At 48.5% G+C, this 15,322-nt stretch overlaps 1 protein-coding gene and 1 pseudogene across 2 annotated transcripts; both read right to left on the bottom strand.

Annotated features, from left to right (window-relative positions):
- Nucleotides 1–3,250: 3,250 nt before the first annotated feature.
- On the bottom strand, nucleotides 3,251–3,350 carry LOC123828647 (annotated as a pseudogene).
- Nucleotides 3,351–8,914: 5,564 nt separating this feature from the next.
- On the bottom strand, nucleotides 8,915–14,380 carry POLR3D (RNA polymerase III subunit D). 2 transcript variants are annotated; one of them, XM_045853141.1, is made up of 9 exons: nucleotides 14,244–14,380; nucleotides 13,849–14,018; nucleotides 12,687–12,730; nucleotides 11,966–12,117; nucleotides 11,681–11,805; nucleotides 11,032–11,200; nucleotides 10,405–10,670; nucleotides 9,814–9,966; nucleotides 8,915–9,647 (listed from the first exon to the last, which is right to left on the bottom strand). In XM_045853141.1, the coding sequence occupies exons 2-9, from the start codon at nucleotides 14,011–14,013 to the stop codon at nucleotides 9,525–9,527; spliced, it is 1,197 nt and encodes a 398-aa protein (XP_045709097.1). In that variant the 5' UTR covers nucleotides 14,014–14,018; nucleotides 14,244–14,380; the 3' UTR covers nucleotides 8,915–9,524. The 2 variants fall into 2 exon arrangements, with proteins under 2 accessions (XP_045709097.1, XP_045709098.1); XM_045853142.1 differs by having other exon boundaries at nucleotides 14,260–14,369.
- Between the last annotated feature and the right edge of the window lie 942 nt (nucleotides 14,381–15,322).

Below are 15,322 nucleotides of genomic sequence, written 5' to 3'. Positions count from 1 at the left end.
CATTACAACTAACCATATCATTTAGGATAGCCAACATCCTACAATGGATTCAGAACCCTTCATACCTGGACCGCCAACCTCAAACCTTCCTCTATTGTTCTCCCATCATTGCTCCTGTTTCTGACAGTCTCCTTGCCAGTCTTGATTCTAGCTGTCCCCACTCCCATGTGATTCTGCTGGTTCCATTTCTCAAATGATGGAAAACTTGTTCTCAACAAGGCCAACCCTACTCAGAGACATGCCCCACTACCACGCGCAGACTCTCCTTACCCTTAAAGAAAAACCCAAGCACGTGTCATCTCCTAAGTACTATGTAACTTACTTATGCTTATTGTCTGTCTCCCTTACTAGACTTTAGCTCCACCAGGATGGAGATGGTTTTGTTTTTTCACTGAGGTACGCTGAGTTAGCACCATGGCTAGTACACAGTAGGCACACATTCTGTGTGGGGTCTATTCTTTAGATGTACCAGGGTCTGACCTTTAGTTCTGTGGTTTTGCAGAGGCAGCTGAGCCTGTGGGGACTTCCAGGCCCCGGGACTGCAGCTATTCAGAGTGTTCTGGAACTTACTATCTCTGTTCTGACCCCCCCACACCTCCTGATGCAGGCATGGATGCAGCTCCTCCGGTGGGCCAGTTCCCTGGCATTCTGATTTCTGGAGGACAACCTATGGCTTGCTCCTCCAGCTTCCCAACCAGTCCACAAACCCTCATTTTCCTGTATTCACCTTTTCTGCTTAGAAACCTAGAATTATTCTGTATTTCCACTTAGCACTGAAAAATACACAAGACAAGATTGTGGGTCAATAACGATGAAGACTACATTTTTTTTTCTGACTGACTGGGTCTTATGTGTAAATGAGCCAAGTAGAAGGAAGCCCAGCCCCTGCTGCTGCTACTGGGGAGGTGGACCAGTGACCAATCAAGCGAAGGGAACAGAGGAAATGCTTCAGAAGAGCTGAGTCAGAAGCTGGCCACACAGAGGGCTTACTAGAGTTGGCATCCTATCCCCATTTCTTCAGATGACACCTCTGAGTCCCAACCTTACTTCAGTCCCTACCCTCCATCAGAACATGGGCCGCTGACACAGCCCAAGAGCAGCTGTCAGCATCACATCTGTCACTTGCTACTGCCAACCTAAGAAGGGGAATGCCCGACTGTGCAAGCATCCTGCACTAGGCTGGGAGGGGCGCACAGGATCCACTTCTGTGCACTATACTAAGAAATAAACCTTTTTTTCCTTTAAAGAGCCAAGTGTTGAGTGATCAACTCAATTGGACCAGAAGGCTATCCAGACTCATGGATCCACAATTATAAGCACTTTTTTTTTTCTTTTCTTCTTCTTCTTTTTAGAGAGAGGAGAAGGGAGGGAGAAGGAGAGGGAGAGAAACATCGATATGTGAGAGAAACATCTGTCGGTTGCCTCTGGGGCGCCCCCAACTGGGGTCCTGGCCCACAACCCAGGCATGTACCCTGACGGGGAATCAACCAGTGACCTTTCAGCTCGCAGCCCACACTCAATCCACCAGCCAGGGTGTGCTTCTAAATCAATCAATCAATCAATGTTCTAAGAAAGAAAGAACAGGAGTCTATGTCAGGTGTTAGCTGGCACGAACAGCGATTTCTTTGACAGTTCTGATATTTTTCAAACAGAAACTCAGAAGAGACTGGGTTGTCCCAGGGATGTGGCCTTAAGCTGCCAGAAGCTGCATTACAGACTGGTATAGACTTGGTGCAGGGCTTTGGATGCAATCTCCAAGCTGAGTTTCCTGCAGTTCTCAGAATCAGCATCTAAACAATGTCCCTACACTGCCACTGAATGCCATTAGCTCTTAAATGTCTTATAATCTATGGCTTCTTCCTTCATTCTTCCCCCCTTTTCCCCTTACAATTTGTTCCTGGAAGAAACTAAGTCACTTGTCCTGTTGACACAGGCAGGATTTTGCTGACTGGACTCACATGGGTTATTTTGGGCCCTGTATTTCCCAAAATTGGTAGTTAGGGTTGAGTTGCTTAATAGACATCCAGGAGGGGACGGGAGAGTAGGCGGTTGGACATCAGGCTTGGAGACAATTGGTTGTCTCCAAGAAATTGGTTGTGTTCCAGATGGATCCATAGGAGCCTCCTTGTATCCTGTGAGGCTGATCTAATAGAGGGAAACTGGAGTGTGCCTGTGTGTGCTTGCACACGTGTGCTAACACTTGTGCAGGGGGCTGCTGAGCAATATCCTTGAGTAGGCAAGAGGGGTCAGAATCCAGTGCCCAGTGAAGGGCCTGGTCTCAGAGGACCACACTTCACCCTCAGTGACAGGAGAAAGGCTGTGATGCAAACAGACAGTGATGCAAACAGACGGCGAGATGTGGCAGGGAGAACACGATGTTCTCTCCATTGCTCCTGTTCTCTTAACGCACGGGAAGCAGGGTCATCAGGTGACAGTGAGAGGAGAGAGGTGCTGGGGGACTGGGAACTTAGGAAAAGGCGTCAGGAGGTGCTCCCTGCCACTCTCCCTCTGGGGAGCACGCCTGTGTCTCTCACTTCCCCCTCTCTTTCCCCCCCAGGGACATTTCCTTTGCCTTTCCCTCTCCTAAGCTCCAAGGGTCCTTCTTTTGCTTCTGTACTTGTTTCCTGAGCCCACGCAGTCCTGCTGGCTCACTTCTTCTACCTCTGCAACTTTCTAAATAAACTTTTTCTTTTGAGTTCTTGGGCCTGAATTCTTTCTTTGCCAAACTCAAGAACCAAAGTCCACTTTACCCGCCAACACCACGGGCAACAAGAGGAAAAGAAAAACACCAAAAATCCCTCAGGTTTTGACAAAGGGTTCTCTGAAAAAATGTGACTGTTAATTAGGATAAAACTGTAAAGTGGAAGTCAAGTAAGTCCCCCACAAGGTGCCTGGGAACTCAGTGAAACCTCTTCACTGGAAGCCAAGGAGGGTCAGAAGGGACCAACCAGCTCAGAGAGCAGACCTGACCCAGCAGGTCTTGGCCTATGCACGCCTTTCAAGTGGCCACTGCTACAATTTCCTCTGGAATTATCCAACCCTTTCCCTGGGATACCTGTGACATTTCTGTTCTCTGCCTGCAATTCTGAAACTGCTTTGAGATTGAGAAGATGAATGACCTGTCCTAGCAGCCTCCCAAGCATAGCACCCAGGATAAAAAGTTACTAAAACCTTCCAAAAAGAAGAAACAGATCACAAAATATTAGAAATGAAAGCAATTACTTTCTCAACAGTAACACTGGAAGCTAGAAAATGGTAGGACAAAAACTTCAAACCTCTGAGGTAGAATGATTTTAAACTGATAAGAACAGATACTACACTTGATCTTAGCCAAAAGGCTGAGAAGCGATGAGGTAGAATGATTTTAGACTAGGAATTCCATACCCAGCCAAACTATTAATCACGTATGATCATATAAAGACATTTTAAACAACTCACTTGCCAAATATGCTTTCTTAGGAAATACTGAAAAATGTGGAAAGAGGGAATAAATGAAAAAATGGGGAGAGGAAATGGGAACTAGGAAGTAGAAGACTCAACACAAAAGACTCAGAGGGACTCTCCCAGTCAGGGTCAAGGGGAGTCCAGCACAACAGCCCTGTGTGGCGAGGGCCATCTGAGGGCTCCAGGGGAGCAGTGCACTGGAGGGATTGCCTCACTGAGAGGGACCAGGTTAAAAGGAACTCAGTAGCTCTGGTGGATACCTGGAGAAAATCTGCATTTACTACATAGAAAACTAAACAAACTTTTTAAATGAGGAAATGTTTAACACATTGGGGACTACAATTTACAAGAAGAGAAATGTAATCATATAAATGTGGGCTTGGCTATGAACATATTAGTTTAATCAAAGTAACAATCACTGAATGTTGGATTTAACCAAAAGAGGGAGGGGGTGAATGCTGTCTGGGTAATGGGGAGTAAATGGACAAGGAAAATGTAGTAGATTATCGGTCTCAAGGTGAGACCACTCCCCTTGGTTGTGGGTGTTTCTCCAGCCAAGTAGAAGCCCTCAGGGCAGATGCTGAGCCAGCAGAGATGCAGACTTACTCAAAAGTGGGGTTTTGTCAGATGAGTAAGACAGGCAGGGCAAGGGCACTGACAATGAGTGCCAGGAAGTGGTTACAGCTGCTTGTGTATCTACCCTGCAGTTGAGGGTGTGCTTATGTAAATGAGGCACATTGTAGCTCTTCTCTGTCACAGTTGGGACCAGTGGTTGTTCAGTTATTCGTTTTAAGATTTATCTATTTTTAGAGAGAGGGGAAGGTGGAGAGAAAGAGAGGGAGAGAAACATCAATGAGTGGTTGCCTCTCATGTACTCGCCACTGGGGTCCTAGCTGGCAACCCAGGCATGTGCCCTGACTTGGAATCGAACCAGCAATCCTTTGGTTTACAGGCCGGCACTCAATCCACTGAGCCACACCAGCCAGGGCTGGTCAGTTACTCTTAAAATTAAATAGATATGACAGGGGCTGCTGGTTGGCCCTGTGTCTGCCCTTCGTTTCTCCCATGATAATGAGCCCTGACTTTTAGGGGGATACTTGCTCGTTCAGGATAAAGGTAAGGGTTGACTGTGTCCCTGCTCTCTGGACCATGGCATGTAATCATAAATGTATGGGACAGCTCCCAGGAACCTTCCTGAAAGGAGGTATGAGACACCCCCCGTTATGTAGAGGATATGAAACTTCCACTCATCTGGCTGCCTGGGGTGGAACACAATGCCTGGAGCTCTGGTCCCCCAGCAGCAACATGAGGATCTGGGCCACAGCCTAGATACCACGGGCAGGTTAAGCTGATGGGAGCCGGAGACCCCTAGGGCTTGGTGGAGCAGAGCTGCCATACGAGCTCATACTGTGACTCTTGAGGTTTTCACAAGAGAAAATAAAATGCTATCTGTTAAAGTCACTTATTTTGGGGTTCTATTTCCTATAGCTGAACCTAATCTTAACTGATATTTTGGAGAAAAAAATTTTAACAAGAAAAACTATCTATTTTAAATATCTTCTTTTAATCAATCGCTTATAAATGGTCGTGCATCCACTGGTCTTTTGGTGTAGGGCAAGTCCTTTTCTCTGAGTGTGGCTCCACGGATTAGCACTCCACAGAAACTACCCATGCCCATGATGCACTGCTAGGATCACCAGTTTGGGGTTCTCCAAAAGAATGAGAAGCAATATGAAGGCAGAGTTGCCCTGGATGTTTACGATTTCCCCATCTTTCCATTTATCTCGCCTAAACTTAATGCTATGGTAGTTTTGAGCAACTCATTGTATTAAGTCTTTTCAAAGCACTTACCTTAGTTTCCATAGAAATAAGAACTTTCTTTTAGCACTTAGAGTTTACCAACTTACATATTCAATTAAAGTATTTATCTCATTTTCATCAAAAACTCTTTCAGCCCTCATATCTTACTATTTCATACAATGTTTCATTGAATTATTAATTATGACCATGAATACAACCGGGAAATGCGAGCTTGGGAGAAACACAACTGGCTTTGGAAAGCATGCACCCCAACCTCAGGCGCAGAGCGCTCTTCACATGTCAGCCCCTCTGAGGTCTGACAGAGGGAAGAGAGAGAACAGTAATCTCTTCAGAGGGGTGAGTACAGGTCAGGCCTCCTACTCAGCATCTTTTTACTCAATGCATTTATAGTTCAAAAACAACATGGTGATGATATATCTACCCTTCTAGGTGCAAGAGCAACTCTTCCACACTGTTGATGGGCATGTGAAGTGGGGCAAGTGGTCTGGAGGTGAAGATGTCACAGGGTTTGATTCAGCAAAGCTATTTTTAATGAAGAATCCTAAGGTAATAATTGAGGATACTGGCAACAATTTAACAATGAGTGTTTATCACATAACTTATTAAATAGTGAAAAAAATGGGAGAACCAAAGTGTCCCGAGACTGGTGATTGTTGGGTGAAACTGGACAGTCCACAGGTACACTCTAGCAGAGCTGCCACTGCTGTGCGGTGCAGTGCAAAAGCCATTCCCAAAAATGTCTACGATTACCCCACCCCAGGGGGAACATTTGAGGTCAAGTGGTTCAATTGGACCACGTGGGTCGGTAGGTCTGTGAGGATTAGAGGACACGGCCCCTTTCAGCTTGCTCACAAGTATCTGAAGTGCAAGGTGCTCCTTAACTTGGCAGCACTATTTCTATTTTGGGGTGAGATAAGGCATGATAAAACTATCATTCATAGTATACAGTTTTGGAGTCTGAAAGAACGTGCACTAAATGTTAAATCTTGTTTTATAGAATAAAAGGTAATTGAGCGTTCCCAAAAATTCTATCTAGACACACTTTGATGTTACTGCAATGACAGTAGTTTCTGAACATCACAGCGGCTCACGGACTGTCCGTCATTCCTGCTTCTTCCGGATGAACAAGACCCCATGTCAGGCAGCAGGGTGCCCAGTGACAGGGGAGAACGCTGGTCCACCGTCCTTCATTGCCAGTGCCCTAAGGGTGGGTATGTGGCTCAGCTCCGTCAGGGAGACACAGGGGCAAGTCCCTTTGGGCTTCTGAAAACTATGCCTCCCTGATAGGGTCATAATGAGAAAGCTCCTTTACTGCCTTTTACTTTGCTTCCTGCTGTGTCTTTGGGCACTGTCATTGGAAGAAATAATGCTGGGCTGTAGCAGCCACTTTGCAACACTGAGGATGGCAGAACAAATGGATCCAGGAAAATCTGTATTTTTAAAAATCATCACCTAAGGACTTTTTTCTCATTGCTTCTAGAGAGAAAGGAAGGGGTCGGGGAGAGGGAGAGAAACATCAATTGGCTGCCCCCCACCCCACCCCACCCCACATGCGCCCCAACTGGGCATCAAACATGCAAACTAGGTATGTGCCCCAACTGAGAATTGAACCTACAACGTTTTGGTGCATGGGATGATGCTCCAACCAACCAAACCACACCAGCCAGGGCAGATCCAAAAAACCCTTGATGAGGATTTGGCTACTAACCAATTTTTTGCAACTCCCTACCTGAAGACTTCTTGTTACATGGGGTAGTTAAGCAGCTGATGTTCCTGTCAGCCTAGTTTCCTATTACTTGTGCAGACCACATCCTGATAGGAGCATTTTTCTGTCTAGCACCAAATAAATGCTTTAAGCCCACTCTAACTGAAAAGCAACCCTACCAAAAAAGCTGCTGTTATCTTTTTGTGGAAAGTAAATAAAACCGAGCTTAGGTAAGGTAAGTGATTTTCTCCAAAGTGACTGGTGGAGTTGAATTCAAGCCCAATCCTAACTCTAGAGCCCACATCTGTCACTTAACCATGTCATTAAGAAATGATCAAGCCTATAGTTCCCCCTTGCGGAGCCTGAACAAAATGCACACATGGATGCGGAAAGTAATACTACATTTGCACCCACATAAGAACATCGCTTTGGGATTTTAACTCCTGTTATTTGCATTAATTTTGTTGGTAGAAATTTGTTCCAGAGGCTCAGCCAAGAAAACAGACTTGCCTTGGCCTTCTTCCACACTTGTACTGACGACATCCAATGTGTGTTATCAGCGGACAGACACAGGTCCTGCAGACCTGAAACGGTGCAATGGTGAGGGTGAAAGTGGTACATGCTCCTGCTCAGCTTTCTGGGAATAGTCAAAGAACTGAAGACTGAAAAACACCAAACATCTAAGGAGACTGGGACTTGGTTTAACCTAAAAAAGCAGAAGTGTTATTTTTGAACCACAGAAACAGAAGAGAGGATTATGAGGAAGACCCACTGGCAGGGGATTAGCTATTTATAAGAGGAAAGCATCCAAGACCAGAGAACAAAAGCAGTGGGCTCCTCATAGCTCAGCCTTAGACTTGAACAGGGTTTCTACACACCTGTCTGCAAGGAACCTCTGCTCTAGTCTTCTGCAAAGAGGAACCCAGATCACACCACAGTGCTCCTGTGAGTTCTTGGCTACAGAGGTGGCAACGGGGTGACTGTTGAATCCTCTCACAGCTGGCTAGGCAGCTTAAGGGGATCCATGTAGGAAAAACCCCAGCTATGACCACAGATGACACTAATGGCAGGCATATCCATCTAAAACCCCTGAGGTTACCTGTAAGGCAGGAGGATGCATTCTTATCGTGGCCCACCTGTTCCCCAGGCGATCTGCCAGGCTCACAGCAAGGGGAGCTGTGACATCAGCACCTAATAACCAGACGCTGCTGCAGACTTACCCTGACCTCTAAGATGCCCCCAACCCTGCCCTGCTGAACCAGGGAAAAACCCTGCCCTTGTGGCTTGGGACAATGGGCGGGGGTGGAGAAGGACCAAGTGTGATGACCTGGTGAGAAGAACAAGAGCACAGACCACACATTAAAAGGCTAGCATGGCTGCGGGGACTGAGATCCAAGCCAAACAGGCAAGCCTGGGGGTGCTAGTGCAGGAGACAGAGGTGTGCCTCTCAGGTTCAAAGCTTTTGAAGGGGGAGCTCATGTCAAATCTCAGAGGCCATTATTTAATACACCTGACTTCTGTCTTGCGAAGGGTTGCTCTCCAGCAGTATTTGACTTAAGATAGTGATAACTCCCTAAGAGAATGATTAATTGCTCTTTTGAGAAAACTTTAATGGAATCTAGAGTGCTGCTACTTATTGCAGAGGAGTGGGCAGGGGAAACAAGTCCTGGGACCACCGTGTCATGAAGGGTGCTGAGAGGAGTCTGACTTCTTCTTTTGGTAGAACCTACCTATAGCCAGCACCCCACAGCAATGCACAGCAAGCACTCAGCTAAGAGTGCTCAGGGGGGAAAGGGCATAGAAGGATGTGAACCTGCACCTTCAGAGTCTCAGGCCTGGGGGCAAGCAACTTAGAGTAAGAATGCACAGACAAAGCCACTCTGTTCACTTCCTCCAACAGATTCTTAGAATCTCTTATCTTGTTTGAAAACAGACTCAGGCAAAGGGAAGGGAAACTAACATTTATTGAGCGTCTACTGTGTATGTCTGGCCTTGTGCAAGAGATTTCATCTACAACATTCCATATAATCCTCACACCAACCTCGTGAGGTAGGTATTATCCTCGTTTTAGTTGGATGAGGCAAATGAGGCTCAGAAAGGTTAGGTAGTTTGTCCAAGGTCACACAGCTAGTTTCTGACAGAGCTGGGCCCAAGTGTGGAGTCTCAGACACAAAGACTCCCTGCTTGTTCTATGCCCTCCTCCACTGCCCTCGGGAGGGAGGGGGGAGCGAGTGCAGCAGCAGCAGTCCTTCCACCACTTCCCACCGAGGGAAGGAGCCTGTCCTCTTCCACAGACCCTTCCCCTCCCCGGGGAAGGTGCAGTCGGTTGAAGAGATAAGACATAAATACAAAAATAAATAGAAGGGACAAGTCCCCCAGCAGCAAGGACATGCAGTATCCACACTGTGGGAAAAACTGGGACAATGGCTGCCAAAGACTGGAACGAGTGGGTGGGCTGAACAGGTCCCTTCTGGGTGGCACAGATTTTACAGCAAAACGTCTGGAGCATGCAACAGCCTTGGGCACGGCCACCAGCATCCTCCATCTGCTCTTCTTACCGGTGTTTATGATCCAAGAGGGATTCAAAATCAGGGGAACAAACAAGTTTGTGCTTTATGTGTCCCAGGACTGTCATCTCCCCTGTCCTACTGTCTCCAAGGCCCACGGACACCAGCTCCTGCCAATCCACAGAGAAGGCGATGAGAATCAAAAGTGCCACACCACCAACCAGTCCTGATTTTAATGTGATAATCCCCAAAACCCTTCTCCCTCATTCAGCACTGATTATTCAACAAGGCTCAACCTCTCAAAGAGCCTCTGCCCTTGACCTTAAGGGCTCTCACCTGCAGGAAAGAGCAGGCGGTTCCCATTGTTACGTCCAGAGTCACCTTGCCCAGGAGCAGCTGCACCTTTCCTGACTTGCGGATCAGCAGCTTGCCAACCTGGCCCTCTGTCAGGTCAGCCAGGGTACAAGCATTCTCCGCCAGCCTGGCCTCCTGGGAAGAGAGTCAGGGGATGGAAACGGGGTAAGGAGCTATTTCACCATGCTTCATGAATGAACCCTTTCCCAAAGGGGTCAGCAGCAAAGGCTAGCATAAGCTCCCTAAAGAGGGCCTTTCCCTGGGGCTGCTTGCCAGCGGTTATAAAAACCCACAGCAAACCAATAAACAAAGTATTAATAACTGCTGATACTGGGTAATGGCACACAAGGGTTTATGTTCTCTCATTTGTGTATGTTCCAGCATTTTACTATAGAAAGTAAACACACATATAATCGAGGCTAAAGCACAAAGCCCTGAGTCCTTTATGGGGTGAAAGAACAAACACCTATTATTCTTGCAATTAAGCTTGGGTAGCATACCCTACAGGTCTCTGCTTCCCTTCCTGATGGGCCGCCCCACACACAATTTCACAGAACTCATTCCTGAGCATACCCGGTCTTTCTCCTGTTTCACAACCACCATCTGTCCATCCTCACTCTGCACCTCTGTCTTGATAGGCTTGACGTCCTGAGTCGGCGGCTGGCCCGGGAGCGTGTCTGGCAGCTGCAGGAACAGCAGCTCATCCTCCTGTGTGAGACTCAGCTCCCTGAGCAGCTCTGCCACAGATATGTCCTTTGGGAGGCCCGGGGTCTTTCTGGCTGCTCTGGGAGGAGCCTTCATCTTGGCCTCCTCCTCTTCATCTTGTGGTTCCTCTTTCACTGCCCAAAGTAACACAAACAGAAGGGCTATTAAGTGGTCACCCTCTATGTCATCTCATTGCACCCATCCCTTCCCCCGCAACTGCTTCACCGTCCCTCAGCCAGGAAGCTGGAGGGAAACATGGGTTGTGCAGAGGAATTGTGTGACTTATCTGATGAGGGGTATCTGTGGCTAGGCCCACCAGAACCTGTCGGCGCGAAACTTCTGAGAGTGCAACTTTAGCATCTTTGTTCAGGCCATGTATTTTACAGCTGGAATGGGAGGGGACCTGCTTACCAGCAGTAATCCAGGTGGCCTATAAGTGGGATGGGGGTGGGAAGCCACAGAGAAGGAGGTGAGGTATTAACTGACACAGGGTACCTTTCACAACAGGCATGTCCACCTCCATGTCATCTTCCTTGGAGCCAGCCAGCCAAGGTTTAACATCTGGTTCTTCATTTTCTTCCTTGAACAGCCACCCAGAGTGAGCCAGAGGCAGCTGTACAGGCATGTTTCGAGTGTCGTTCCTCAACCCAGGGTCATCGATGAACTGCCAAGGAAGTCAACGGTTCACACGGCCTGGCCAGCATACACACACATCGGGACTGCAGCCCACCTCAGCCCTCTCCTTTATTATTATTTTTAATCATCACCCAAGGATAGGCTCATTGATTTTAGAGGGGAGGAGGGAGAAAGAGGGAGAGCTGGGGAAGGGAGAGAGAGAGGGAGTGGGAAACATCAATTGGCTGCCTTCTGAATGTGCTGTACGTGTCCCCAACTGAGGATCAAACCTGCAACCTGGTTATGCACCCTGACTGGGAATCATACCAGCAATCTTTTGGTTTACGGGATGATGCCCCAACTGAGCCACCCGGCCAAGGCCACTTTAGCCCTTTGCTAACTGAAGATTCCTGCTGCTCACCAGGATTCTAGGATATCAGAGAGCAATTCTTCCCCCCGCCCTGGCTTCCTTGGGCCCTTTCCACAGCCATATAGGAGTCCCACTCCCCCTCAGCCTGCTGGTACCTACATCGTCCTTCTCTAGCATGCACAGGATCTGTTTTGTTTCTTCATCTGTCTCTCTCTTCTCTTTTTTGATGTTGATGATATGAGAAGGCCCCATGTCCGACACATCCACTGTCTTATCCCAGTTCCCTGCGGGAAATCACCCCAGTCACCGGGTGTAAGGAAGAGGACAACAGCAAGGAAAATAAAATTAGGAGCAGGGGCTATCCACTGCCTGTGCCCTTCTCTCGGGCAGTCCAAACTGAAATCCACTGAGCCCTTCCTCCCAGAGCCCCAGTGGCTTTTGTACCCTTTTTCTTCATCATTTCAGCCGGGCCCTGTTCAAAGATGGAATGGGACTGGATCACTTCTGGGCGACCCCGGCCCCGCCCATGCCCCTCTCGCTGTCGGTCTCTGTCCCTTTCACGCTTCTCCTTCTTGACGATTACTTCTTCCTTGGGCCTGGAAAAGAGAAGGGACTAAAGGAAACCACTCACTTGCCCTGCCTCCCACAGCTCTCCACTCCACCTGAGCCAGTAACTATTGTACATCGGGAGAAACAGAACCTGACCCTACGCCCACCACCTTTTCCACTCCATCAATGGGCACTCCTTGCAGTTTGCTTTACTTTACCTTCTTGTTTGAGAGTCTACACTGGAACTATGACTCAAAAGTTGAATTCTACAGACTGCCCCAAAATGTTTTTTTTAATTGATTGAAAATGGGAAGACTGTAATGTAATTGAACTTAAGGGAAAATGTGACACATCTTTGTCTAAATTATTGGCTCTCAACTGTGGCTACAAAAGGCAATCACTCTGTTTCATTGAAAACAAGTTACATCACAATTTCTGGAAAGGACTCCCAGGCATCAATATTTTTTTTTTAAACTTTCACATCACAATGAGCTGGGAGTGCAAAGAATTAAATACACAAATTTAAATTTCCAAGCCCCATACCTAGTTATTTCCCAAAAGGCCCAAATTCAAGCAAGTAAATAAGGAATGAGTATTCAGAACACCAGCTACTTACTCTTCTTTGATTTTCCGACTGATGATATTTGGGGTAAAGGTTTTCTGAAAGTGAAATACAGGAGTCACTGATTTGGTAAATTCTCATCCCAAAGCAGAGGAAGAGGAAAAACTCCCTATGGGAATCTTTTACAGACCAAGACCACCGTGCCACTCTTTTGCTCATTCCACACTGGCGTCAGAAATTTATACAGATAGGCAGGTGCTTGAAAAGGAGGAACCGACGAGTCATGGTGGCAGCAGCTACACACACAATCACCAAAACCATTTCAAGAGCTTGCTCAGTTTCTGTCCTCTGAAAGTAGAACTCTCAAGTCTTCTAAAAGCAAAGGCATTTAGCTAATCTCACCTCTTTTTTCTTTCCTCAGTAACATAGGGAAAAACCTCAAGTAGAAAAGACAGAGATCAGCCAAGACTCACAGATGACAAGTTATACTGTCACCAGAATTTACCTAGGAAATTAAGTCTAAAAAAAAACGGTGGCTCGTGCCTACCCAGGGATGCTCCCCTTTGCCCTGGCTGGTGTGGCTCAGTGAATTGAGTGCCCGTCTGCGAACCAAAGGGTCACTGGCCCTGATTCCCAACAGGGCATATACTTAGGTGCCAGGTTAGGTCCCCAGTAGGGGGCGCATGAGAGGCAACCACACGTTGACGTTTCTCTCCCTCTTTCTTTCTTAAAAAAAAGTCTGCTTTATGCTTGTCATCACCCTCCTTCCCCACTTTAAGGGTTACTCTTCACATGTACAGTCATAAACAGAATAAGCCACAGAGCCTCTAATGGCATGCCTAGAATTCGTTCCGCTCTAGACCGGCAGTGTGCGCAATGGGATCCCTGACAAATTGGGAACTCTAAAACTGACGACAGTGTTTATGTCTGCGTGACTTTCATAAGTTTCTGAATGCTGTCCGAATGCAGAAAGTTGATAAACACTGCTCAAGTTGCTTCTGAACTAATTAAAATTCTCTGCCCTTCAGCCATCTCGGAGAACCATGTCAACAGCTTGCATGCAGCATCTAGACTTCCAGGTAGGGCGGGCTCCCCAGAATGTGCAGGCAGAAAAGTCTGGGGACTAAATCCGTGAGATGCAACACCAAGCCTGGTGCACGTGAGGACTTAACATCGACTGAACCCCAGTGGCCGGGAATTCAACATAGTCGGGTACCTTCTTGACTCCACCGAGGGTGAGGTCCCTGGAGCGGATGGAGGGAAGGCGGCCGGGAGTGAGGGGAGGCGCCGGCCGCCGGCCGATAAGCCCCCGAGCCCCGGAGAGGAGGGTTCGGGGCCCTCCTGAGGCGCTGGGCTCACCGGCAGCGTTGCCTTCCGACATGTTGCCTGGGAGAGAAGAGGGAAGGGACAACAAAGTCAATGCAGGAGATGGGCACGCGGACCCTGGGCAGAACCCCACCCAGCTGGCCACCCGCCCCCCAGTCAGTGCGTCCCTCCCGCGGAGTCTCGGCTCCTCCCATCCCACGTGGCGACTCCCAGGACCACCCCGGGCGAGGCCCTTGGAAGGCCCTCCTTCCAAACCCCCCCGCCAGGCACAAAGCAGGCACGCACTCCAAGGGACCCTGACTCCACACAGCGCGGGTCCCAACTTCAGCTCCGGCGCTGCCCGCAGCGTGCCCTAGGTCTCTGCGTGCGGCGGAAGTCTGCGTGGCGGGGCCTAGGCGCCGCCATCTTGCCGCCGAGCGGAAATGAGGTAGGTGGGCGGGGCGGGCCACACTATTTATCCGGCGGCTCCTCGCTCGCCTCCGCCTTCTCTTCCCGGTTCTTCCCGGAGTCGGGAAAAGCTGGGTTGAGAGGGCGAAAAAGGAAGAGGGGACTGGTCCTGGTTACACCTCATGGGTCTTGGGCCGGGGCAGGGGGCGTGTAGGCGTTCAGTTTAGGTTTGGGGGCCTCGTCGGCCGCCATCGCACAATGTGAGCATTCTCCCCGAGGAGCCATGGGGCACTGGGGTCGGGGCTCGCAATGGGGAGAGGGGCGCCCGCCAGAAAGCGGGACCCGGACCGCAGTCGGGCATTCCTGGGCGACTGCGAGCTCGGTGGTGACCTTGGAATGGTCACTGCACCGCTGAGCAGGGGCCTCGCCCTCGCTCGGGGGTCCCTTCCATGGATTCTAGGTGGGGTCCTGAGGTGACTCTGTGTGGGCAGCTCTGGAGCTTCTGCAGAGGACCAAGCGAGTACTTAGTGGTACCCGCGCTGGACTCAGGACTGTGGGTCCTTAGGTGGCTCTTGGTCCAAGCCTGGAACCTGAGAAACGAAGTTTACTCTACTGGAAGGGACGAATTTAAAGAACTTTTATTGTGACTTCGACATTTGTAATTTAACAAAAAATGCCCTTTACAGTTCCTCTCCACCCCCCCCACACACACACAAATACACCATGTGAAAACCATGTAACAACATGAGGGAAAGTTTGAGGGAAGGAAAAAATGTCTGCTAGAATGCCACATGGAATACTATTAAAACTTATGTAATATTTTCCAGTCTTCTTAACAAAGCTGCTGTATTGTACTACAATTTGAACCCTCCCTTTTCAAATAACATTTCTTTGTTGCTGTACCAAAAGACAGGGTAATTCTCAGGTGGCTATGTCATGATCTGCCTATTTTCCTGTTTGGACACTTAGAGTGTTTC

This window comes from Phyllostomus hastatus, unplaced genomic scaffold (assembly GCF_019186645.2).
Source record: "Phyllostomus hastatus isolate PE091 unplaced genomic scaffold, TTU_PhHast_1.1 phas_contig_98, whole genome shotgun sequence".
Lineage (NCBI taxonomy): Eukaryota > Metazoa > Chordata > Mammalia > Chiroptera > Phyllostomidae > Phyllostomus > Phyllostomus hastatus.
The sequence above is the reverse complement of the archived record's forward strand: the minus strand, read 5'-3'. Positions and strand labels throughout refer to the sequence as shown.

Bases quoted from the DNA above. Each gene is read 5' to 3' on its own strand.
- POLR3D (XM_045853141.1), bottom strand. From the start codon at position 14,013: ATGTCGGAAGGCAACGCTGCCGGTGAGCCCAGCGCCTCAGGAGGGCCC. The intron at 12,118-12,686 runs GTAAGTAGCTGG...TCTCTTTTCCAG, and splicing joins AGTCGGAAAATCAAAGAAGA to GCCCAAGGAAGAAGTAATCG. The intron at 11,201-11,680 runs GTAGGTACCAGC...CTTCCTTGGCAG, and splicing joins GCATGCTAGAGAAGGACGAT to TTCATCGATGACCCTGGGTT.